Source organism: Salvelinus fontinalis, chromosome 6 (assembly GCF_029448725.1).
Source record: "Salvelinus fontinalis isolate EN_2023a chromosome 6, ASM2944872v1, whole genome shotgun sequence".
NCBI lineage: Eukaryota > Metazoa > Chordata > Actinopteri > Salmoniformes > Salmonidae > Salvelinus > Salvelinus fontinalis.
In genome coordinates this window covers 9,587,833-9,612,436 of record NC_074670.1, presented here as the reverse complement: position 1 = coordinate 9,612,436, position 24,604 = coordinate 9,587,833, and the positions used below count along the sequence as shown (strand labels likewise).

At 43.9% G+C, this 24,604-nt stretch overlaps 2 protein-coding genes and 1 pseudogene across 7 annotated transcripts in view; all 3 read left to right on the top strand.

Moving 5' to 3' along the window:
- Positions 1–6,990, top strand: part of LOC129856977 (multiple epidermal growth factor-like domains protein 8) — a 33,550-nt gene extending 26,560 nt beyond the window's left edge. For all 3 annotated transcript variants that reach the window (XM_055924808.1, XM_055924809.1, XM_055924807.1), the window contains exons 38-43: positions 587–755; positions 1,757–1,949; positions 2,148–2,318; positions 2,531–2,661; positions 3,466–3,598; positions 3,791–6,990. In XM_055924808.1, coding sequence (XP_055780783.1) covers positions 587–755; positions 1,757–1,949; positions 2,148–2,318; positions 2,531–2,661; positions 3,466–3,598; positions 3,791–5,290 — 2,297 coding nt within the window. In that variant the 3' untranslated portion in view covers positions 5,291–6,990. The remainder of the gene's footprint in view (positions 1–586; positions 756–1,756; positions 1,950–2,147; positions 2,319–2,530; positions 2,662–3,465; positions 3,599–3,790) is intronic.
- A 642-nt stretch (positions 6,991–7,632) lies between these two features.
- On the top strand, positions 7,633–14,283 carry LOC129856978 (gastrula zinc finger protein XlCGF57.1-like). 4 transcript variants are annotated; one of them, XM_055924810.1, is made up of 4 exons: positions 7,633–8,047; positions 10,199–10,480; positions 10,579–10,666; positions 10,849–14,283. In XM_055924810.1, the coding sequence occupies exons 2-4, from the start codon at positions 10,241–10,243 to the stop codon at positions 12,294–12,296; spliced, it is 1,776 nt and encodes a 591-aa protein (XP_055780785.1). In that variant the 5' UTR covers positions 7,633–8,047; positions 10,199–10,240; the 3' UTR covers positions 12,297–14,283. The 4 variants fall into 4 exon arrangements, with proteins under 4 accessions (XP_055780785.1, XP_055780786.1, XP_055780788.1 ...); XM_055924811.1 differs by lacking the exon at positions 7,633–8,047 and adding an exon at positions 8,116–8,139; XM_055924813.1 differs by lacking the exon at positions 7,633–8,047 and having other exon boundaries at positions 10,391–10,480; positions 10,554–10,722.
- A 5,194-nt stretch (positions 14,284–19,477) lies between these two features.
- On the top strand, positions 19,478–20,860 carry LOC129856781 (multiple epidermal growth factor-like domains protein 8; annotated as a pseudogene).
- The last annotated feature ends 3,744 nt before the right edge of the window (positions 20,861–24,604 follow it).

Below are 24,604 nucleotides of genomic sequence, written 5' to 3'. Positions count from 1 at the left end.
TTTCCTGCAAGACAGGAATGTCAGTGTTCTGCCATGGCCAGCGAAGAGCCTGGATCTCAATCCCATTGAGCACGTCTGGGACCTGTTGGATCGGAGAGTGAGGGCTAGGGCCAGAAATGTTCGGGAACCTGCAGGTGCCTTGGTGGAAGAGTGGGGTAACATCTCACAGCAAGACCTGGCAAATCTGGTGCAGTCCATGAGAAGGAGATGCACTGCAGTACTTAATGCATTTGGTGGCCACACCAGATACTGACTTACTTTTGTGTCCCTTTTTTCAGGGACACATTATTCAATTTCTGTTAGTCACATGTCTGTGGAACTTGTTCAGTTTATGTCTCAGTTGTTGAATCTTGTTATGTTCATACAAATATTTACACATGTTAAGTTTGCTGAAAATAAACGCAATTGACAGTGGGGACGTTTCTTTTTTTACTGAGTTTATATTAAATGAATGAATGAAATATAAGAGCGTTATAGAATATAACTTTATTGTCCAACATTTAGGGTTATATTCTCTAGTCCCAATAACTATTTAAAGTTACCTCTTCTCCTCACTTTCCCCTGTGTGTGTGCGTGCATGTGTCAGGTGTGAGTGAGGGAGTGTGTGTCCAGAGAAACAGCAGCTGGTCCTTCCTCCACTGCCCAGAGGAGGATGAGTGTGCCAACGGCCACCACCACTGTAACATCACCCAGGACTGCCATGACCTGACCCAGGGATACCACTGCACCTGCAAGCAGGGCTACGTTCTCAGCCGGTAGGAAGCCACACGTCACAATCATCATTAACGGCAGAAGAAATAGCACTTGGATACCTCAGCAGCTATACACACACAACCTCATCATCATTACATCATCACAATCATCAGTACTACCACTCCACCTGTCCTGCAAACACGGCTACATATTCAGTTGGTATACATACATAGTATCCTGAAAAGGTTCTACAGCTGTACCATTGAGAGCATATTGACTGGCTACATCACTGCTTGGTATGGCATCTAGGACATCTATATCAGGAGGTGTGAAAAGAAGGCCTGGAAAATCGTCAAAGACCCCAACCACCTAAGTCATAGACTATTTTCCCTGCTGCCTTATGGCAAGAGCTACCGGTGTATCAAGTCTGACACCAACAGGCTCTTGAACAGCTTCTATACCCAAACAATAAGAATGATTATTAGCTAACAGAATAGCTACACAGACTGAGTTTGTCTTATATCTTCATTGACCTTTTATTTCAATATTTGCACTGTCTCAATACACAGTCACAGGGCCCTACACACTCGTACACTGTCACTCCAACACACACACACTCCATCATCTGCTCACTCACACATAATATGCACATACATTTATACTGACTCTCACACCCGCCCACCCACTCACATGCAAGCTGCTGCTACTCTGTTTATCTTAAATCCTGTTGCCCTTATCCCTATACATATCTACCTCCATCACTCCAGTATCCCTGCACATGTAAATATGGTATTGGAACAGACTTTTTAAATATTTCCTGTATATAGTATCCTTCTTGCTTACTTTATTGCGTATTTCATATTTCCTCTTCTTATTTCTTGTTTTTTTCTAGTAATAGATTGATTATTGCATTGTTGGGTTTTGAGTTTGCAAGAAAGGCATTTCACTGTACTTGTGTATGTGACATTGAAACTTGAAAACAAACAGGGCTACATATTCAGTAGGTATACATCCATAGTATCTGTTTAAGTTTCTCCTCTTTCTCTCTACTCCCTCCCTGCAGTGTGTCAGGCCAGTGTGAGCCGGTCTGTGCTCAGGGCTGTGTCAACGGCACCTGTGTGTCCCCGGGAGTGTGTCAGTGTCACTTTGGCTTTGTGGGGGACAATTGCTCGTCTCAGTGTCGCTGTAACAAACACAGCAACTGTAAAGGAGTGTCTGAGCCTGACAAGTGTCTGGAGTGTAAAAACAACACTATGGTGAGTGGGGCAGACACACACACACATACACACACAGTATTTAAACTGTAAGATTATGCATGTCACAGCCCAATGTGTTTCTTGAGTAACAAAACACTAGTGACACACTGGTGCTGATCCCAGGTCAGATTCCCAGTTCATTCAGTGTATCATATACTGATGATTATGTGGTTTGTGGCTCTCTCTCTCTTGTTCCAGGGTGATCACTGTGAGAAGTGTAAGCCCCTGTATGTGGGGTCGGCGGTGGGTGGGGGGACGTGTCGCCCCTGTCGGGAGTTCTGCAGGGGGAACAGCGCAGTGTGTCTGTCCCGGGACGAACACAAGAGGGCGCTAGACCACCCCCAAGACCACCGTCTGGACCCAGACAGTGTAAGTGACTCACTGTCTGTTTTAGTTCATTTATGTTCTCTCCATCTTGCTTTGAGTTTAGTAATGGGTTACTTTTGATCTGATCAACAGCATCTTTTGTGGTCATATCATGATTTATGTGCTATCTAGAAACTCGCTTTGTAGGAACAGGTATACCATCTTGGATGTCATTTAACTACATTTCTCTTGTTGAACTCCCTCTCCTTTATCAGATTGTTCAGTGGGTGTCGGAGGGTCCTACAGAGGACTCAGCGGTTTGTGTGAGCTGCCAGAACAACAGCGTGGGGGACAAGTGTGAGAGCTGCCTCAGCGGCTACTTCCTACTGCAGGGGAACTGTGACAAGTGAGTAGTGATTCCTTTAAAATGAACCTCTAGCCACATCTAATTCACTTGTAATCAGTGGTGAAAAAGTACTAAAATCTCATACTTGAATACAAGTAAAGATACCTTAATATAAAATTACTCGAGTAAAAGTGAAAGTCACCAAGTAAAATACTACTTGAGTAAAAGTATTTGGATTTAAATATACTTAAGTATCAACAGAAAAATACAAAAGTATGAATAAGTTAAAATTCCTTATATTAAGCAAACCAGACGGCACAATTTTCTTGTTTTCTTTTATTTACGGACAGCAAGGGTCACACTCCAACACTCAGACATCATTTCAAAGCAAAGCATTTGTGTTTAGTGAGTCTGGCAGATCAGAAGCAGTAGGGATGACCATGGATGTTCTCTTGATAAGTGTGTGTGAATTGGATGATTTTCTGTCCTGCTAAGCATTGAAAATGTAACGAGTACTTTTGGGTGTCAGGGAAAAAGTATTTAGTAAAAAGTACATCATTTAATTTAGGAAAATAGTGAAGTAAAAGTTGTCAAAAATATAAAAAGTTAAGTACAGATAACCCCAAATAACTACTTAAGTAGTACTTGAAAGTATTCTTACTTAAGTACTTTACACCACTGCTTGTAATTAATGGATGAAAGGGACATGGAGCCATATTGTGGTGTTCACACCCATCCGATTTTTCACTTTTCCAGACTGTGCACTTCAGAAGTGTGTTCATGATGGAGTGATTCTGTAAAAATCACTTCAGAGGGCTGAATCCTACAGAAAGCTGAAAGGCTATTTGTTTCTCCCACCTGCAGGTGTCAGTGTAACGGCCATGCAGACACGTGTAATGAACATGACGGCACAGGCTGCCCATGCCAGAACAACACAGAGACCTCTTCCTGCCTCAGCAGCCCACAGAGCGACAGGAAGGACTGCTACAGAACACAGGTATGGTTAGGATGGTGCAGGCACTAGACACAGTTTACAAGCAGGTATACTGATACAGCAGGGGGAGTAATGAAGGAGGATACCTTGATTTTCCTGGTTGTAGAGATCACATCCATATACAAACAATAAGCACAGTACTTACATGCACTTGTATTTCTTGTTTATTCTCCCTATCTGGAATCCTCAACGTAGTGCGCCAAGTGCAAAGACTCCTTCAATGGCACACCGGTAAACGGGCGCCAGTGTTACCGGCAGTTCAACGTGGACAATGAGTGCTGCTTCGACCCCACCTCTCAGACAAACTGCTTCCACGACCCCACCATCCGCAATTTGCCCAAGGGACGCACCGTCTTCTTCGCTGCCCAGCCAAAGTTCACCAACGTGGACATCCGGGTCACCATCGACGTGACCTTCGGGGAGGTGGAGGTTTACGTGTCCAACTCCCATGACACCTTCATCGTAGAAGTGGACCTCCACACAGGCATCCACGCCATCAAGATCGAGGACGAGTCGGCGGCCCGAGGTGGGGCGAGCGGGGGGGATAAGGAGACGCCTCCATCACCTATGAAGGTGTATGCCAATTCCTCATCCAGCCTGGGTGGGCCCATGCTCCCCAACACCCCCCTGCAGCTCCACGCCAAGCCCCAGGGGGAGGACAGGGAGGTACGGGAGGCCAAGACGGCGGGGCTCATCTCCTACATCACGGTGTGGAAGCCCCAGACGGTGCTGATTGTTCGAGGTGTCCGTGACCGCGTGGTCATCACCTTCCCCCATGAGGTCCACTCCCTGAAGTCCAGCCGCTTCTACATCGCCCTGCGCGGTGTAGGCACAGATGAGAGACGGGGCGAGTCCCAGGGCCTGCTCTTCCTCCGCCAGGACCAGGCCCACATCGACCTGTTCGTCTTCTTCTCTGTTTTCTTCTCCTGCTTCTTCCTCTTCCTCTCCATCTGTGTCCTCCTCTGGAAGATCAAGCAGTTCATGGACTTCCGCCGAGAGCAGAGGCGTCATATCCAGGAAATGACCAAGATGGCGTCCAGGCCCTTCGCCAAGCTCACCGTCTATTTGGAGCCAGAGGAGCCCCAGCTCATCTACCTGCCCTCCACAGGGGGCGGAGGGGTGGGGGGCAGTGCCGTGTCCCTGGCCCATGCACGCACAGGCAAGCTGGGGAGCGTTGTAGTTGGCCAGAGGGGGCGAGCTGGAGCCGTCTCCTACAAACACGAGCCAGGCTCCGGCCCCACCGTCCACCACCACCACCACCTTACCCTGGGTGGAGGGGGCAACAGTGGGCAACATCTGCCCCTGCATTACCTCAACACCCACCACTATGTCCCCACCAACACCACGGCCTCACACCACCACCACCACCCATCCTCCCACAGCGGCTACCAGCACTTCTGCCGCTCCGACCCCTTCCTGTCCCAGCTCATGGGCTTCTCCTACTCCACCTTCAAGGTGGGGCCAATCACCCTGGAGCCCACGGACGATGGCATGGCCGGGGTGGCCACGGTCCTCATCCAGCTGCCGGGGGGCATCCTGGCCCCTAATCGCGCCTGCTTGGGGTCCGCCCTGGTCACACTACGGCAGAACCTCCAGGAGTACTGTGGTCACGGCAATGGAGGGGGACACCCCGGGGTGGGAGGGGGGCGCAAAGGCCTGCTAGGGCATCAGCACCTCACCACCATGGCTATGTAGAGGGGGGGGGAGTGGATGAGAGAGAGAGGGGTATGTGGTGGGGTGGTAATAACATGTTAAGAGGTTAGAAGAGAGATGGGGAGTTACATGAAAAAGGCCATAAAGGAGAAAGTTGTATTAGAGCCTGTTGAAGTTGATAGGATCATACCTGTATTTACACTGTTTCAATATTGATTGTCTTTTATTCCGTTATGTATCGCTTTATTTCAAACTCTATACGTGAATAGAATGCACTACAACTGCACGTTATATCAGCTCAACCATTCAGTTGCATCCGCTATTGAGCTATGAGTGCAGCCGACAACCAGACGCATAGACAGACTTTTGCTGCACTGTCGTTTTTTTGGAATGACCAATAAAAGTAGGGATGATAACTACTGGCGTTGGAACCAACATGTGCTTTATACCCCAAAAAGTAGCAATCAAACATTGCCATTAAAAACAAGAGATAGAAGGCTTAGTCCACCTGGATGTGCAACATCGAATTGACAGGATAGGATTAAAGAAAGTGATGCTTGTTTGTCAGATGTTTTTTATATCATGGCAGTAATGATGAGTGATGTTAATATATGGCAGGCTTTTAAGCTACGTGTCTGTTTATTAACTCAAAACCCTAAGTATATATTTGTACATGTTCATTCACACGACCTGTTACATGGTTCTTTATCGGTTTCTGTTGTATTTGTTTCTCTGCTCGTCTGTCTTCAGTTCTTATGCATTTGTGAACTCCCAGGACTACACTAAACAATCCTGTTGTGTATCGTCTCCACTTTTGACACATTTCATGTCTGTTTTAAATAGATTTAGTTACAAATGAAGGATTTAACTAGGTTATCAGACTTCTGTCCCTGTAGCCATTTTGTGAGTGAATAACATAACACACTATGTATTGTTTAGTTTCTAAGGCTTTTATTTCAGTTATTTGATATGAACTGTGTTAACTTTTGTGGTTTTGTTTTTTAGCTCTTTTGATTGGATGATTTTTATCAGCCAATGAGGGCTATGATTAGAACTGAATTAACTTTTTGGATTTGTCTTGTTACAAATGGAACAACAAAACAATTACATTATGTGGAACAAAAAAAATTATGGAAATTGTCAGATTATAATGGAGACAAAGGAAAGCGACAAGATATGTGCAAAGCTACATCTTCCTGGTGAAAGATAACATGAATGAAAAAGGTGTTTTATTTTCAAGGAGGGTGTGGCATTTTTTGTTAGATGTTTTTTGCACTCTTAAGAAGGAAATTTTCTTCGGTTTCTCATATGAATCACTACAAGTTGAATCCCCCCATTATCTTGGAACAATCTGAATGGTGCTACTGGATACACTACACAAAACAACCATTAGACTACAAAATGATTGGTCATTCAGATAGATTTCTCATTTACATGTATTTAATCAAATATATGACAAAAATAACAGCTTTCTTGTTTAGTAACATTGCTCCTAATTAAGGAAAATTGTAACACTATCTTCAGCTACCCTCGAGTCTGGTCACAAGCATTATTAGACTGGTTACATTTTTCTTGTCTTGTATTTGTTTACCTGAGTAACTTTTTTACAGTTTTCATTTGCTCGTTTTTTTTTTTTTTTTAAGAAGAGAACAAGTGATGTACATAAGATGGTTGGTTGCCTGCCAAGCTCTTTGTCCTGGTGATGAGTAGGCGACAATATTAAAAGTCCAGGAAAGATGGCACACTTCTGTGATTTTCTTGTGCATGTTTCCTTTTAAGTGGAATAAGAGAGACGTCGGTTAAGGAAGACTAATTTTATGCAATTCATGTCAGTTCAACACATTGAAATAGCGTCAAATTCCATTTTTGAAGACCATTTTATCCTGTTACGTCATCGGTGGGGGAAGACTATAGGCGTTCGAAAATTCGCCCTGGCTATCTCCCATTTCAGAGCGCAGAATAACTGATGCATTTACGAACGCTCAACACCGGTTGAATAGGGCCGGTGTCAGCAAACTGAGAAAAAATAATTAATTCAGTTGTTGCCAGCAGCACAGTTACAGTCATCAACGCTCTGGATAACATGAAAACCGCATAACCAGCTCTGCTAGGGCAAGTAAAATGGTCAGAGTGAGGTGTCATATCGTTTTGGAAGTAACTAGCTAACGTTAGCCAGTTAGCTTGGGTGCTTGACTGCCGTTGTGAGGTCAGAAGGCTCGGATCAACCCTACTCATTGGCCAGAGCGTCCAGTGTGCGCTCTAAACGCTCCGACAGCGAAAAGCTCTGAATTTACTAAAGGACAATATGACAGTTAAATAAAGGTTACATTTACCCCCCAAAAAAGTATAAATCCTCTGAATTTACTAACGCCCCGACCGCACTCCAGAGTGAAATACGAACGCACTCTATAATGGACACTCCTGGGCTGCAGTGCAAACCGTTTTTTTCCTAGCAACCGTGTTTCTACACCTGCATTGCTTGTTGTTTGGGGTTTTAGGCTGGGTTTCTGTACAGCACTTTGATATATCAGCTGATGTAAGAAGGGTTATATAAATTGATTTGATAGGCTATTTAATTTCAGAATGTGTTACAGTTAGGGTCAGATTTTGAATATATGGGCTCATTGTCTTCAGGTCAGTAGGTACCCACACTTTTCTGCGAGTGTCCCTTTTAAAATCCTCATCAATCAGCAGACTAAATCTTTCTACATGATTACCTGATTGGTCAGTTTACACCCATGCCAAGGAAGTGCAAAATAGAGTTCTTCCGGTCACTGTGTTTGGTTTGAATCGAAGAAGGTAAGTGAAGTTATTTCGCCCGTGAACGTTTTGTGTAGAAAACAAATGTTTACTCTCGTCGTTGATGTCTTTATAACAAAGTTAAACGTTAGGTGGGTGACCATTGTCAAATGTAGCTGAACAAGCTAAGTAGGAAGCGGCGTAATTTGGTTTATCCAAGTTTCGCCAAAACCACGCCACGTGATGTGTTTTTGTAGCTAGCTCACGCCGCTTTCAACAAAAAAATCCATCTTCTAGCTAGATTCTAGACCGCTATATCCGTAAGTTAAATTAAACGCCGTTTGAAATAGCTGCCTGTCCCTTTTTATTAGCCAGGCAACAGCACACATACGCCAGGTCTAATTGTGTTAACCACTTAATGTTTTGATTTGTTGGGTTTAAATGATTCTGTAATGGCTTACTGGTGTTTATATCGCCAGAAAAAAATTGCTAGTACATATCCCTACAAATCGTGGCTTAATTAAGTAATAACTGCAGAAAATGTATTTTCAAATATTATAATTTCAGTCAAATTAATTTAAAATGTAATACGCATACTAATAAAGAAACCTTGACGTGTAAGCGATAACACGTTAGTTCAGGAAATTAAGAAATTGATCAAAATGCTGGAATTAATTAACTATGCAAAGCTGTGTGCGTTAAGAAAATACACTGAACATGCAACCATTTCTAAGATTTTACTGAGTTAAGGAAATAAGTCATTTGAAATACATTCATTGGGCCCTATGAATTTCACATGACTGGGAATACGGATATGTGTCTGTTGGTCACATATATACATACAAAAAAATGGCATGGTCGTGGATCAGAAAATCTGACTATATTGAGTTGACCAGGCTGTTGATTGTGGCTTGTGGAATGTTGTCCCACTCGTCTTCAATGGCTGTGTGAAGTTGCTAGATATTGGCGGGAACTGGAACACGCTGTTGTACACAACGATCCAGAGCATCATAAACAGGCTCAATGGTTGACATGTCTGGTGAGTATGTAGGCCATGGAAGAACTGGGACATTTTCAGCTTCAATGAATTGTGAAGAAATATGAGGTGAATGTGGCGGATGAATGGCACGACAACGTGCCTCAGGATCTTGTCACTGTATCTCTGTGCGTTCAAATTGCCAAAGATAAAATGCAGTTGTGTTCATTGTCTGTAGCTTATGCCTGCCCATGCCATAACCCCACCGCCACCATGGGGCACGTTGAAATCAGCAAACCGCTTGCCCACACGCCGTACACGCTGTCTGCCATCTGCCCGGTACAGTTGAAACCAATGTCACACTCCCTCAACTTGAGACACCTGTGGCATTGTTGTATGACAAAACTGCACCTTTTAGTGGCATTTTATTGTCCCCGGCACAAGGTGCACCTGTGTAATGATCATGTGTATGATCCCATGTGGCTCAGTTGGTTGAGCAGGGTGCTTTCAACACCAGGGTTGTGTCCCACGGGGGACCAGTACGGAGAAAAAAAACTATGAAATGTATGCACTCATGACTAATTCGCTCTGGATAGGTGTCTGCTAAATGACTAAAATGTAAATGTAATCATGCTGTTTAATCAGCTTCTTGATGTGCCACACCTGTCAGGTGGATGGATTATCTTGGCAAAGGAGGAATGCTCACTAACAGGGATGTAAACAAATTTGTGCAATTTGAGAAATAAGCTTTTTGTACATATGCAAAATTTGTGATCTGTCTCTAATAATCCTGTCTCTAATATCCTGTCTCTAATGTCCTATTATGTAGAGTGATTTAATAAAATAAATGCCTGTGCCATTAATTTAAGTTTTATGGTAATTTAAGACGACTAGTCTTGTTAGTTGAGTGATTCAAATTTTGGCTAATAATGCAGAATTGTGTGTAATCATCATTGCTTAGCAGCCTAAGTCTGCAGTGTTTGTGTATGTGTATAGGCTGTTTTGGTCCCGGATACTCTTTTCATGGCACTTTGATATAAAGTGATTTTCATAGCGGGTAAGGAGAGCATTTGCCTAACCTTAACCACAGTCTCCTAACCTGCTGTCTCAGTTCTCCTAACCTGCTACAAAAATGGTGAAGTGCCATGAGAAGAGTTTCCCTTACGGTTCCTGACCTAGTCTAGCTTGTCTTGGTTAATGAGCATCAGCCTGAAACTGCTTCTCTTTCTACTCAGAATGCCAGTAAGGAGGATATTAGAGGGACTTTAGTCAACAAGATGAAGATCAAACAACGTTCAAAAACTAAACTACTGCACAAAAAAACCATGGGGACTAAACGCCTTGGAAACCTGGGTATAACACAAACAGAACATGACCCACAGTCAGGTGATGACTCCACCGGCAGAGATGAATCAGATTGTACCCAAGCACTCTCAAAGAGCACCAGTTCAAATCATCATTCAGATTCTAGTCCACTCCACAAGGATCCTGTGGTAGTGCTAACCAGGTTGGCTGAGGTAAGTAGGATTAGTGTTTTCTAATGTGTAGTATTGTGGCAAGATCATTAAGATTGTTAATGCATACTTGTAGTTTCTGTATCTTTCTAATCCATAAGGTGGTGGTTAAGACACTTCTGAGAGATATTAAAGTGTGTTTGGTGAAGGAGGAGACGGATGTCAGGAGGGATGAAGACAACCATGGAGGCAGGCCATACTGTTTAACATACTCCAGTCTACTCCCAACAGTGCAGTTTAAATGGGTGATGGTTATTGGAACATTCATATTAATATCGGCAAGGACTATTGAATGAGGAAAATTACATTTGCCATTTTTTTTCTCCCCTCTTATCGTACCCATCTCTTCTCCCTCTATCCCTCACTCTCAGGTTCTCCTCAGTTCTTTCCTTGTCCACACTGCACCATCTCCTTTACTGACTGTTACTTCCTGGAGAACCACATCAAGACCAAACACCAAAAGCAGTACCTGGCCATGTTGAAAAGCCAAGTCTCAAAGAGTAAAAGAGTGTACGGCCCCACACACAGCTGTGCCCACTGTAGCTGCATGTTCCATACACCACGACAGCTAGACATCCACACCCGCCAGGCCCACCCCTCTGCCCGTCCCCAGAAACCTGCCCCTCCCAGGAGAACTGGCCGTCCCCACAGGGTTCAGGAGAAATTCCACACCTGCCCACAGTGTTCCCGCAGATTCAAGTACCTAGGCAGCCTGCTGAAGCACTGCAAGAGTTTGCACAAAATGGCCGTTGTTCTCACCAATGGACACATCAGTTGCGCAGACTGTGAGAAGAGCTTTGAGAATTGTTGGGGCCTAGGGCCTCACCGGTGTCATGAACCAGAGGGCAATAAACCTAAGTACGCTAAACAGATGGTCATTAAGGAAGTCGGCTTCCAATGCTTAGATTGTGGCAAGATCCTCACTACTCCTACAAGCCTGAACACTCACATGCGCATCCACACTGGAGAAAAGCCTTATGTCTGCAAGGAGTGCGGCAAGCGCTTCTCAGGTACAGGCGCTTACCAATATCACTTGTTAATACACAATGGGGTCAAGCCATTCAAATGTCAGGACTGCGGGAAGGATTTTAAACAGAAGTACCTCCTCAGGAAGCACATGACTGTTCACTCTGGTGAGAGGAAGTACTCCTGCTCCCAATGCGACAGGCAGTTTGCATACAGGGAGAGTCTGAAGATTCACCTGCGCACACACTCCGGGGCGAGACCTTTCAAATGTACTGTGTGTGGTAAAGACTTTGCTGACAAAGGTTATTTGAAGATGCATCTGAAGATCCACAACAACCAGAAAAACTACCATTGTGGGGTTTGTGGGCAGAAGTTCATAAGGATTGGGGTGCTGAACGTACACCTGCGCTCACATACTGGTGAGAGGCCTTACCACTGCACAGTGTGTGACAAGCAATTTGCCCGACTCGACCACCTGAAGAACCACCAGCGCACTCACACAGGTGAGAAACCATACACCTGTACCGAGTGCGGTAAAAGCTTCACTCAGTCTGGAGATCTGACCAAACACAAGCGCCTCCACACTGGGGAGAGGCCATTTGAATGTTCTGAATGCCACAAACGCTTTATCTGCTCTGCTTCTCTGACTCTGCACATGAGGACCCACACTCACCGTGACGTAAAGCCATACTCCTGCCAAGAGTGTGGGAAGAGCTTTTATGAACAGAGTCATGTGAACGGCCACATGAAAATCCACAAGGGGAAACGTTATTCCTGCCCCCACTGCTTTATCAGCTTTGCTCGCAAGTCCAACCTCTCCAAACACCTGCTTAGACTTCATAAACCTAAATGATAATGATGTATATTAACATAACACCTTTTATGAAACTCCGTTACTCTTATGAATTCAATGGAGGGGAGTCTGATCTCTTTAGTCAGTGATCGATGTGTGACAACAAATTCAAACTAAATTTTGCCCCCTGTCTATGATAACTTCACAATGTTTTATCAATCCTCCATTTGGGTCACAGTGAGCTCCGTGTATTGGGACAGTGACACGTTTTGTTTCTCCTGCAGCACTTTGGATTTGAAATGATACAATCACTGAGGTTAAAGTGCAGACTCAGCTTTAATTTGAGGGTATATTCATCCATATCAGGTGAACCGTTTAGAAAGAACAGGACTCTTTGTACATATCCCCCCATTTTTAAGGGAAACGTTAAATTATTTGGTCCCATATTCCTAGCACGCAATGCTTACATTAGGCTTGTGACTGGATGCGTTTGCTGTTTATTTTGGTTTGTCAGAGTATTTTGTGCTTATTAGAAATTCATGGTAAATAATGTATTGTCACTTTTATTATAAATTAGAATAGTGTATGTGTTCTATATTAGTGGCTACCATGATTACGGATACAACTGAATGAATTGTGATTAATGAGTGAGAACGTTAGAGGCATCAATATCATACCCCTCAATGTTAACCTCCCGTTATTGTAATGGTAAGATGTTAGCATGTCTTGGGGGTATGATATTTGTGCGTCTGTACTCTCGCTTTCTCACTCATTATTCAGGACTATCTGTAATCATTGTAGAGTAACAATCTTGTTGTAATCAATATGTGCTAGGACAATAGTACCAAATACTACACTTTTGACTACACAAAAGGAATTTGTACCAATTATTTTAGCCCCCCTATTTTAAGGGACTATGTTCAAAAAGTGGTGTAATTTCTAAACAGTTCATATGGATAAAAATACTAATTAAAGCTGACAGTCTACACTTTAACCTAATAATCATTGTATCATTTCAAAAACAAAGTGCTGTAGGCACAGAGCCAAAAGACCAAAACAAAAATTCACTGTCCCAATACTTTTGGAGCTCAGTCTACATTAGGTTGTTACTTTTATTGCTCTTTTGTTTTATGGTTGTTTGTTTAACCAGTTCAATGTAATCTACATAATCCCCAAAAGTAATTATCACGAGGGCCATAAATGATAACTAGTAATGTTGCATACTCAAAGAAAGGTAAAAAAAAATATCACTTCTGGTATAAAAAAAAAAAGTAATAGATTGCTGAGGTGGACACTAGCTCAAGTACACACAGTACAAATATGATACAATTCTGAAATGTTATGTATTTCCTATTTGACAAAATTGTATGAATAGGGCTTTGAAATGACTATTCTTTCTAAATATTGCTTAAATTCTAAAATGACACTAAGATTTCATCTTCCTTATAACTGTAAATTACATATTTGTTTAGTGTTAGAGAATTCATATTTTCTGGAGGTTTCGCTTGTTTATAATGTCTGATCCCTATCGCTGTGAACATCTCATAGAGCTCTAGCTTGACTATATTCACTTTTTAGGAACACTCCTTTCATCTCATGTTAATTCAGATTTTAAATTTAACAGATGTTTAGATTATTGGCTATAAATCAATCTCTGAATGTGCTAATGTAATGAAACCACTGTCCTGCTTCATTATGATGTAAGGATGGCAGGCATGTGCTTTGTCAGTAGCTGTGATATAGGGTTCAGCCAGGAGTTGGACAGTCGGAAGAGTGATTGAAATGGTAGAAGGGACATCCCAGCTTCAAGTGGTGTAAGATTTCACGTCCTATGTCACGCAGGGTCGGGACTGGTACCAGAACCACACAGGTCCCCAAACAAGAGACCTTATGTCTAAGATGTTATAAACACCAATTTAAAAAAAATATATATATATATATATATATATTTTTGCTCTGTATAAAAATAAATAACTTATGTACAGAAGATGGTTTCATGAATGATTGACCTGTGGATTAGTAAGTGATAATAAATTCTGAAAGATTATTGTCAGTTTTTTTTTTTTTTTTGCTTTGTAGAGTATTTTTGGAAGAAGAGGAGCTTATATGTGAAGGTCACTCCCCTAGTATTGTTATAAACATGACTTTTAATGAAGGTTACTTACAGAGACCACATTTGTTTCAGTCCATAAGCCATCATTGACCTGCACTGATTGATTTTTATTGCATTACCAAACATTTGAACATGGTAGACAAGCATGTAGTATTCATTCTCTCTGTGTGTATATACAGGGCATTCTGGAAGGTATTTGGAACCCTTAACTTTTACCACATTTTGTTATGTAACAGCCTTGTTCTAAAATGGATAAGTGTGCAGTGTGCCCGCAGATTCCTGTACCTGAATTTTTGGGGACTGGGGCCTCATTGGTGTCACGAACCAGAGGGCAATAAACCTAAGGACACTAAGCCTTTGATATGTCTGGAAGTCGGCTTCCATTGCTCTGAGTGGCATGATCCTCACAACTATGAGCCTGAACACTCACATGCGCATCCACAACGGAGAGAAACCTTACGAATGCAAGGAGTACGGCAAAATATTCACGAAGGGCAGCAGTTTAGGCAAACACCTGCTCCCCCAGTGCTCTCTGCATCGCCTGGCCCTGGTGTGCTGCCAGCAGGGAGGCCTCGACGGTGAGGGGAACAGAAATGAATAGACCTTTTAGAATATCGTTTTTTAAAGATTGAATAATATATCCTCGTCCACTTTGTGTGTAACTGACAGTTAGACTTACAGGTTATGTCGTTGTTTTGTGTTTGAATTGTTTACGTGTCCGCTGTGCGGGGGAAATAATAAGACAAGCGGAACTACGTAGCTAAAAAACCTGTAACGGGGATCCTTATTGTAGTAACACACTTGGAGGGAAGGCAATCCCGCGCTGTGTTAGCTAAGTTTTCATGTCATCGGGTGTAGTTCATAAAGTTTGAAGCGTGTATGTTAGGATAGTAACGTTATAATAATTAAGGATGAAGCGTGAATTCATGCCAGGAATAATAAGTGTGAAGTTTGATTTCCTCCCTTCTGTAATAAGCAGCTGTAACAGTATAACTTTAAACCGTCCCCTCGCCCCGACACGGGCGCGAACCAGGGACCCTCTGCACACATCAATAACTGACACCCACGAAACGTCGTTACCCATCGCTCCACAAAAGCCACGGCCCTTGCAGAGCAAGGGGAAACACTACTAATAGGTTTCAGAGCGAGTGACGTAACTGATTGAAACGTTACTAGCGCGTACCCGCTAACTAGCTAGCCATTTCACATCCGTTACACAGCCGATGAGGTATTTTTCCTTTATTCATGTATTTAATCTGATAGCGCCGGCTAACTGATTATGTATGTAAGCACTTCAGAGTTATACCAAGCTAATAAGTCACTCGTAAAATAAGGTTGTAAGAGTGTGCTTAACTGTATTTTTCATTTACTTTATAGTTCTCACGGAAGGTGATAATTCTGACTAAATCTACAGAATAAAGCCGCCAGTTAAAATCAAGGAACGGTTGTGCTCGTGGTTACTGGAGGGAGCTACAGTGTGTTTGTCAGTTTTAGAATACCTACTCATTCAAGACTTTTTCTTTATTTTTTTACTTTTTTCTACATTGTAGAGTAATAGTGAAGACATCAAAACTGAAATAACACAAGGAATCATGTAGTAACCAATAAAGTGTTAAACATATATTTTATATTTGAGATTCTTCAAATTGCCTTGACAGCTTTGCACACTCTTGCCATTCTCTCAACCAGCTTTATGAGGTCACCTGGAATGCATTTCAATTAACTGATGTGTCTTCTTAAAAGTTAATTTGTGGAATTACTTTCCTTCTTAATGCGTTTGAGCCAATCAGTTGTGATGTGACAAGGTAATGGGGGTATACAGAGGAAAGCCCTATTTGGTAAAGTACCAAGTCCATATTATGGCAAGAACAGCTCATCAGTACTTTAAGACATGAAGGTCAGTCAATACGGAATATTTCAAGAACTTTGAAAGTTTCAAGTGCAGTCGCAAAAACCATCAAGCACTATGATGAAACTGGCTCTCATGAGGACCGCCACAGGAACGGAAGACCCAGAGTTACCTCTGCTGCAGAGGATAAATTCATTAGAGTTACCAGCCTCAGAAACTGCAGCCCAAATAAATGCTTCGCAGAGTTCAAGTAGTAGACACGTCTCAACATCAACTGTTCAGAGGAGATCACGTGAATCAGGACTTCATGGTTGAATTGCTGTAACTAAACCACTACTAAAGCACACCAACAATAAGAGACTTGCTTGGGATAAGAAACACGAGCAATGGGCGTTAGACCGGTGGAAATTTGTCCTTTGGTCTGGAGTCCAAATTGGAGATTTTTGGTTCCAACCGCTGTGTCTTTGTGAGACGTGGTGTGGGTGAATGGATGATCTCCGCATCTGTATTTCCCACAATAAAGCATGGAGGTGTTATGGTGTGGGGGTGGTTTGCTGGTGACACTGTCTGATTTATTTAGAATTCAAGGCACATTTAACCAGCATGGCTACCACAGCATTCTGCAGCGATACACCATCCCATCTCATTTGGGCTTGGTGGGACTATCATTTGTTTTTCAACAGGACAATGACCCAACACAACTCCAGGCTGTGTAAGGGCTATTTTACTAAGAAGGATCCCTCGAATACCCCGACCTCAACCAAATTGAGATGGTTTGGGTTGAGTTGGATCACAGATTGATTTGATTTCTACATGATTCCATATGTGTTATTTCATAGTTTTGATGTCTAAACTATTATTCTACAATGTAGAAAATAGTAAAAATAAAGAAAAACCCTTAAATGAGTATGTGTTCTAAAACTTTTTGCCGGTAGTGTATATATACACTGCTCAAAAAAATAAAGGGAACACTTAAACAACATAATGTAACTCCAAGTCAATCACACTTCTGTGAAATCAAACTGTCCACTTAGGAAGCAACACTGATTGACAATAAATTTCACATGCTGTTGTGCAAATGGAATAGACAAAAGGTGGAAATTATAGGCAATTAGCAAGACACCCCCAAAAAAGGAGTGATTCTGCAGGTGGTGACCACAGACCACTTCTCAGTTCCTATGCTTCCTGGCTGATGTTTTGGTCACTTTTGAATGCTGGCGGTGCTCTCACTCTAGTGGTAGCATGAGACGGAGTCTACAACCCACACAAGTAGTGCAGTTCACCAGGATGGCACATCAATGCGAGCTGTGGCAAAAAGGTTTGCTGTGTCTGTCAGCGTAGTGTCCAGGGCATGGAGGCGCTACCAGGAGACAGGCCAGTACATCAGGAGACGTGGAGGAGGCCGTAGGAGGGCAACAACCCAGCAGCAGAACCGCTACCATCGGTAGCACGGAGGGTCCTACAGAGGACTCAGCGGTTTGTGTGAGCTGCCAGAACAACAGCGTGGGGGATAAGTGTGAGAGCTGCCTCAGCGGCTACTTCCTACTGCAGGGGAACTGTGACAAGTGAGTAGTGATTCCTTTAAAATGAACCTCTAGCCACATCTAATTCACTTGTAATCAGTGGTGAAAAAGTACTAAAATCTCATACTTGAATACAAGTAAAGATACCTTAATATAAAATTACTCGAAGTAAAAGTGAAAGTCACGCAGTAAAAGTATTTGGTTTTAAATATACTTAAGTATCAACAGTAAATGTAGTTGCTGTTCTCTCTCTCTCTCTCTCCTGTTCCAGGGTGATCACAGTGAGAAGTGTAAGCCCCTGTATTTGGGGTTGGCAAGGGGACATGCTGTTACGTTCCCCAGTTTCTGTGTTCTGTTTTGTATTTGAGTGTGTGTTTCAGGAGATGGCTTTCTGGAAGTACTCCCCAACCTGCTGATTGGTCAACACCAGGCTAATTGGTGATTGGAGCTGACCCCGCCCCCTCGTCAAGAAGCAGCTGACTAATCACCATTGCCACCTGAAGATAAAAGCCAGTGTTCTGCCCAGGAGAAGATTGAGAGAGGAGAGAGATTGAGAGAGGAGAGAGATTGAGAGAGATTGAGAGAGATTGAGAGAGATTGAGAGAGATTGAGAGAGATTGAGAGAGATTGAGAGAGATTGAGAGATTGAGAGAGATTGAGAGAGATTGAGAGAGGAGAGAGGAGAGAGATTGAGAGAGGAGAGAGATTGAGAGAGATTGAGAGAGGAGAGAGATTGAGAGAGGAGAGAGATTGAGAGAGGAGAGAGATTGAGAGAGGAGAGAGGAGAGAGATTGAGAGAGGAGAGGAGAGAGATTGAGAGAGGAGAGATTTGGAGATCAGAGAGAGAAAAATTAGATTGTGATATAGTGTTGGTTGTGTATCAGAAAGTGTGGTATGTACTGTTGTTGTTGGTAGCAGTTCTGTTGTTGTTGGTAGCAGTTTTTTCTATGTCCTGTGTTTGTGAAATCGTTAATAATTACTCTGTTTCGTTTGTTCCCAGGGGGGGAAGGAGAAGGCACTTTGGGAGTGCTTAGGCAAGAGGCCCGCGGGCATACATATACCCGTAGTATATTTACTGTCTAGGCACACTAGGTAAGACCTGGGCGGACCACCCCCTGTATTTTGGTTAGGGCACCAGACGGTGCTAAGTTAGGTAAGTTAAGTGGGTAGGCAGGTTAGATAGGAGAGGGGGAACTTTGATATTTACTTTCTTTGCTTTGGTTCCGTCCAGCCCCTTTTCCCCATATTGCCGTGTAAGAAAATAAATCCAAGTAAACGGTAAAATCTGCTTTTGTGTCATCCTTGCTCGCACCTACAGTCCATACCTCTTGCACTTCAGAGAGTTGAGTTATAGCAGGGAGTTGCGTTCCCTCTTCTCAGAGGTGTGTGTAACACATGCCTGTCTGTTTTAGTTCATTTATATGTTCTCTCCAACTTGCTTTGAGTTCATTATTAATCACATGCTCCGAATACAACAGGTGTGGACCTTATAGTGAAATGCTTTCTTACGAGCTCCTAACCAACAATGCAGTTTTAAAAAATACGGATAAGAATAAGAAATAAAGTAACAAGTAATTAAAGAGAATTATGTGCTAGCTAGACACTCACTGTGTAGGAATCGGTATACCATCTTGGATGTCATTTAACTGCATTTCTCTTGCACTTGTATTTCTTGTTTATTCTCCCTATCTGGAATCGTTCTCGCAGTGCGCCAAGTGCAAAGACTCCTTCAACGGCACACCGGTAAATGAGCACCAGTGCTACCGGTAGTTCAACGTGGACAATGAGTGCTGTGTCGACCCCCACCAACCGCAATCTACACAAGGGAAGAACCGTCTTCTTCGCTGCCCAGCCAAAGTTCACCAACGTGGACATCCGGGTCACCATCGACGGGACCTTCAGGGAGGTGGAGGTTTACGTGTCCAACTCCCATGACACCTTCATCGTAGAAGTGGACCTCCACACAGGCATCCACGCCATCAAGATCGAGGACGAGTCGGCGGCCCGAGGTGGGGCGAGCGGGGGGGATAAGGAGACGCCTCCATCACCTATGAAGGTGTATGCCATCTCCTCATCCAGCCTGGGTGGGCCCATGCTCCCCAACACCCCCCTGCAGCTCCACGCCAAGCCCCAGGGGGCGGACAGGGAGGTACGGGAGGCCAAGACGGCGGGGCTCATCTCCTACATCACGGTGTGGAAGCCCCAGACGGTGCTGATTGTTCGAGGTGTCCGTGACCGCGTGGTCATCACCTTCCCCCATGAGGTCCACTCCCTGAAGTCCAGCCGCTTCTACATCGCCCTGCGCGGTGTAGGCACAGATGAGAGACGGGGCGAGTCCCAGGGCCTGCTCTTCCTCCGCCAGGACCAGGCCCACATCGACCTGTTCGTCTTCTTCTCTGTTTTCTTCTCCTGCTTCTTCCTCTTCCTCTCCGTCTGTGTCCTCCTCTGGAAGATCAAGCCGTTCATGGACTTCCGCTGAGAGCAGAGGCGTCATATCCAGGAAATGACCAAGATGGCGTCCAGGCCCTTCGCCAAGCTCACCGTCTATTTGGAGCCAGAAGAGCCCCAGCTCATCTACCTGCCCTCCACAGGGGGCGGAGGGGTGGGGGGCAGTGCCGTGTCCCTGGTCCATGCACGCACAGGCAAGCTGGGGGGCGTTGTAGTTGGCCAGAGGGGGCGAGCTGGAGCCGTCTCCTACAAACACGAGCCAGGCTCCGGCCCCACCGTCCACCACCACCACCACTTTACCCTGGGTGGAGGGGGCAACAGTGGGCAACATCTGCCCCTGCATTACCTCAACACCCACCTCTATGTCCCCACCAACACCACGGCCTCACACCACCACCACCACCACCACCCATCCTCCCACAGCGGCTACCAGCACTTCTGCCGCTCCGACCCCTTCCTGTCCCAGCTCATGGGCTTCTCCTACTCCACCTTCAAGGTGGCCACGGTCCTCATCCTGCTGCCGGGGGGCATCCTGGCCCCTAATCGCACCTGCCTGGGGTCCGCCCTGGTCACACTACGGCAGAATCTCCAGGAGTACTGTGGTCACGGCAATGGAGGGGAACACCCCGGGGCGGGAGGGGAGCGCAAAGGCCTGCTAGGGCATCAGCACCTCACCACCATGGCTATGTAGAGGGGGGGGGGGGCGAACATGTGCTTTATACCCCAAAAAGTAGCAATCAAACATTGCCAATAAAAACAAGAGATAGAAGGCTTAGTCCACCTGGATGTGCAACATCGAATAAACAGGATAGGATTAAAGAAAGTGATGCTTGTTTGTCAGATGTTTTTTATATCATGGCAGTAATGATGAGTGATGTTAATATATGGCAGGCTTTTAAGCTACGTGTCTGTTTATTAACTCAAAACCCTAAGTATATATTTGTACATGTTCATTCACACGACCTGTTACATGGTTCTTTATCAGTTTCTGTTGTATTTGTTTCTCTGCTCGTCTGTCTCCAGTTCTAATGCATTTGTGAACTCCCAGGACTACACTAAACAATCCTGTTGTGTATCGTTTCCTATTGTGATGCTTATGGAGCACATATTTAGCAAAGCAACACTTTTGACACATTTCATGTCTGTTTTAAATATATTTTGTTACAAATGAAGGATTTAACTAGGTTGTTATTGTAGTATCTGGGATCTACATCTGTTTATATTAGTTACTATGCTGTTACTAAGCAGTGATGTATTACGGCAGTGTTACGCTATTACACCTAATAGGAAATGCACATGCGCACTATTGTGCCGGGAACTGTAGAGCACGAGAGGTTTTGACTAAACAAAATCTAACTGTACTCCCGTCTCCTGCCAGTCCAGAACATCTCAAAGGTCTAAGCCAAGTTGCTACAGATGTGGGGGAGATAATCATCAGCACAGTGAATGTCGATTCCAAAATTAAAAGTGCCACAATTGTGGAAAGGTTGGACATTTACAGAGAGTGTGTAAAGCCTCAAAACGCACAGCAAGAGCTTACAAAGTGTCAGACGCAGCACAAGAAGAGGAAGGTACAACTGAAACAGTATTGGAACTGTTCAGTGTACACAGCTCAACAACAAAAAGATGGAATCTATCTCAACATGGAGTTAGTGGGAAAACCAGTAAAAATGCAGCTGGACACCGGAGCGTCTGTATCTCTGGTTCCAGAGAGACTCTACAAAGAAAAACTGAAAGAGTGCCCTCTTCAGCCAGCGTCCATCCGCCTTTCTTCATACACTGGTGACACTATTCCTGTGTTAGGGCAGATCCAGGTACCAGTCCGGTATGAGGGGAAGGAGTGGACGCTACCGCCTGTCATTGTTAAAGGAGAAAAATCAGCCTTGCTAGGCAGAAACTGGCTACAAAAGATCAAGTTGAACTGGGGAGAAATCTTCAGTCTGAGAAATGACAAACCAGTGAGTCAGGCTACACTCACTAATATGCTGGAGAAGCACAAATAACTTTTCAAAGATGGCTACGGCGAAATACAAGAATTCACAGCAAAAGTCAGAGTGCAAGAAGGAACCAAGCCTATCTTTCACAAACCACGTCCAGTTCCCTATGCTCTTAAGGGACCAGAAGAGAAAGAACTGGACCGCCTACAGAAGAATAACAATCACGAAAGTAGCGAGGAGCGACTGGGCCGCTCCGATTGTTGTTGTCCCAAAGAAAGACAAGACCGTCAGAATGTGCGGTGACTACAAGGTCACAGTAAATCGCTGCATACCACCAGAGGAATATCCACTACCAAATGCTGAAGATTTGTTTGGCACTCTAGCTGGTGGGAACGGAGTCAGAACAGTATCTGACCATCAATACTCACAAGGGGCTATTCAGATTCAATCGCTTGGCCTATGGAATCTCGACAGCTCCAGCGATATTCCAACACACAATGGATCAGATCTTGGACAGTATCGACAATGTTGTGTGCTTCATGGACGACATCCTCGTGTCAGCACCAACCATTGGAGAGCACCTTATATGACACGACCATCAATCTTCTCAGACACCTGTTCGCATCCTTTGGACTAGTCAAGGAGCTCGTATCGGACAATGGCCCTCCTTTCACGTCAAACGATTTTGAAATGTTTCTCAAGAACAACGGAGTAAGGCACATCCTGTCACCACCTTAACATCCGGCATCAAATGGAGCAGCTGAGAGAGCCGTGCAAACCTTTAAGAAGGCCTGGACAAGACTCGAGGTTCAGTCTGTGCCCACCCACCAAAGGCTTCCCCGGTTCCTGTTTACTTACTGTAACACACCACACACAGTAACGGAATGTACACCAGCTGAACTGTTTCTGAGACGCCAACCACGTACCCGCCTGACATTGTTGAAACCAGACTTGTCAAGCACTGTGGCAAAGCACCAGCTACAGCAGAAGAAAGTTCATGACAGACACTCAAAGACTGTCAGAGAATTCAAAGAGGGAGAGAGGGTGATGGTACGTGATTTCAGACACCCCAAGCGCCTGTGGAACTCAGGTGTGATCTTGCAACGCAGAGGACCTTTGACTTACCAAGTCCAAATTGGTCATCGCCAGGTCAACGTTCATGTGGATCATCTGCTACGGTCCAACGCCCCAGCAGAGACATGCAGAGAGAACAAGAACAATAACGACCCCCAGGACTATTCTCCTGACTGTGGACGTACGGGAGAGACAGAGCCTGACCTTCCACCCGAACCTGGCCCAACACCGGAAGCCCAGGAGGAGCGGAGATATCCTATTTGACAGCGAAGGGCACCTCAAAAGCTTGACCTGTGAGTTGAGCTGTTTAAGGAGGTAACAGACAGTAAAACAAACAAACACTTTAATATGTCCTAGATAAAAGGAAAGAAAAGGGACATTACCTGGGTTAGTTATTAGGACACAAACTCCATCTTCGGGGCAGAATAATCCCCTGGATTTGTGCTGGGCTCTGAAAAGTCTGCTTCAACCCAGTAGTTGAAAAATGTTTAAGAATGCAATGTTCAGATATGGCATTAGTAGTTCCCTTACATATTTACCTTGTTCTCTGGGAGTTAAACACTATGGGGGAGGAGTGTGGTATCTGGGATCTACATCTGTTTATATTAGTTACTATACTGTTACTAAGCAGTGATGTATTACGGCAGTGTTACGTTACTACACCTAATAGGAAATGCACATGCGCACTATTGTGCCGGGAACTGTAGCGCACGAGAGGTTTTGACTAAACGAAATCTAACTGTACTCCCGTCTCCTGCCTGGTCATTTATCCACAACACAAATATTACAGTTATCAGACCTTTATCCCTGTAGCCATTTTATGAGTGGATAACATAACACACTAAACAATACATCGTTTTTTATTTCAGTTCTTTGATATGAACTGTATGTTAACTTATACGGCTTTGTATTTTTTTGGGCTCTCAATTGGATGATTTTATCAGCCAGTGAGAGCTATGATTAGAACTTCATTATTTTGGAGGATTTGTCTTGTGACAAATGGAACAAGAAAACAATTACATTATGTGGAACAAAATATTGTATGGAAATTATGTCATGTTATAATGGAGACAAAGTAAAGGGACAAGATATGTGCAAAGCTACATCTTCCTGGTGAAAGATAACATGAATGAAAAAGGTGGTTTATTTTCAAGGAGGGTGTGGCATTTTTTGTTAGATGTTTTTTGCACTCTTAAGAAGGAAATTTTCTTCGGTTTCTCATGTGAATCACTACAAGATGAATCCCCCCATTATCTTGGAACAATCTGAATGGTGCTACTGGATACACTACACAAAACAACCATTAGACTACAAAATGATTGGTCATTCAGATAGATTTCTCATTTACATGTATTTAATCAAATATATAACAAAAATAACAGCTTTCTTGTTTAGTAGCATTGCTCCTAATTAAGGAAAATTGT

Excerpts from the sequence above, each read along its gene's own strand:
- LOC129856978 (XM_055924810.1), top strand. The coding sequence starts at position 10,241 with ATGAAGATCAAACAACGTTCAAAAACTAAACTACTGCACAAAAAAACC. Across the intron at positions 10,481-10,578 it reads TGCTAACCAGGTTGGCTGAG|GTGGTGGTTAAGACACTTCT; the intron begins GTAAGTAGGATT and ends CTAATCCATAAG. Across the intron at positions 10,667-10,848 it reads GGATGAAGACAACCATGGAG|GTTCTCCTCAGTTCTTTCCT; the intron begins GCAGGCCATACT and ends CCTCACTCTCAG.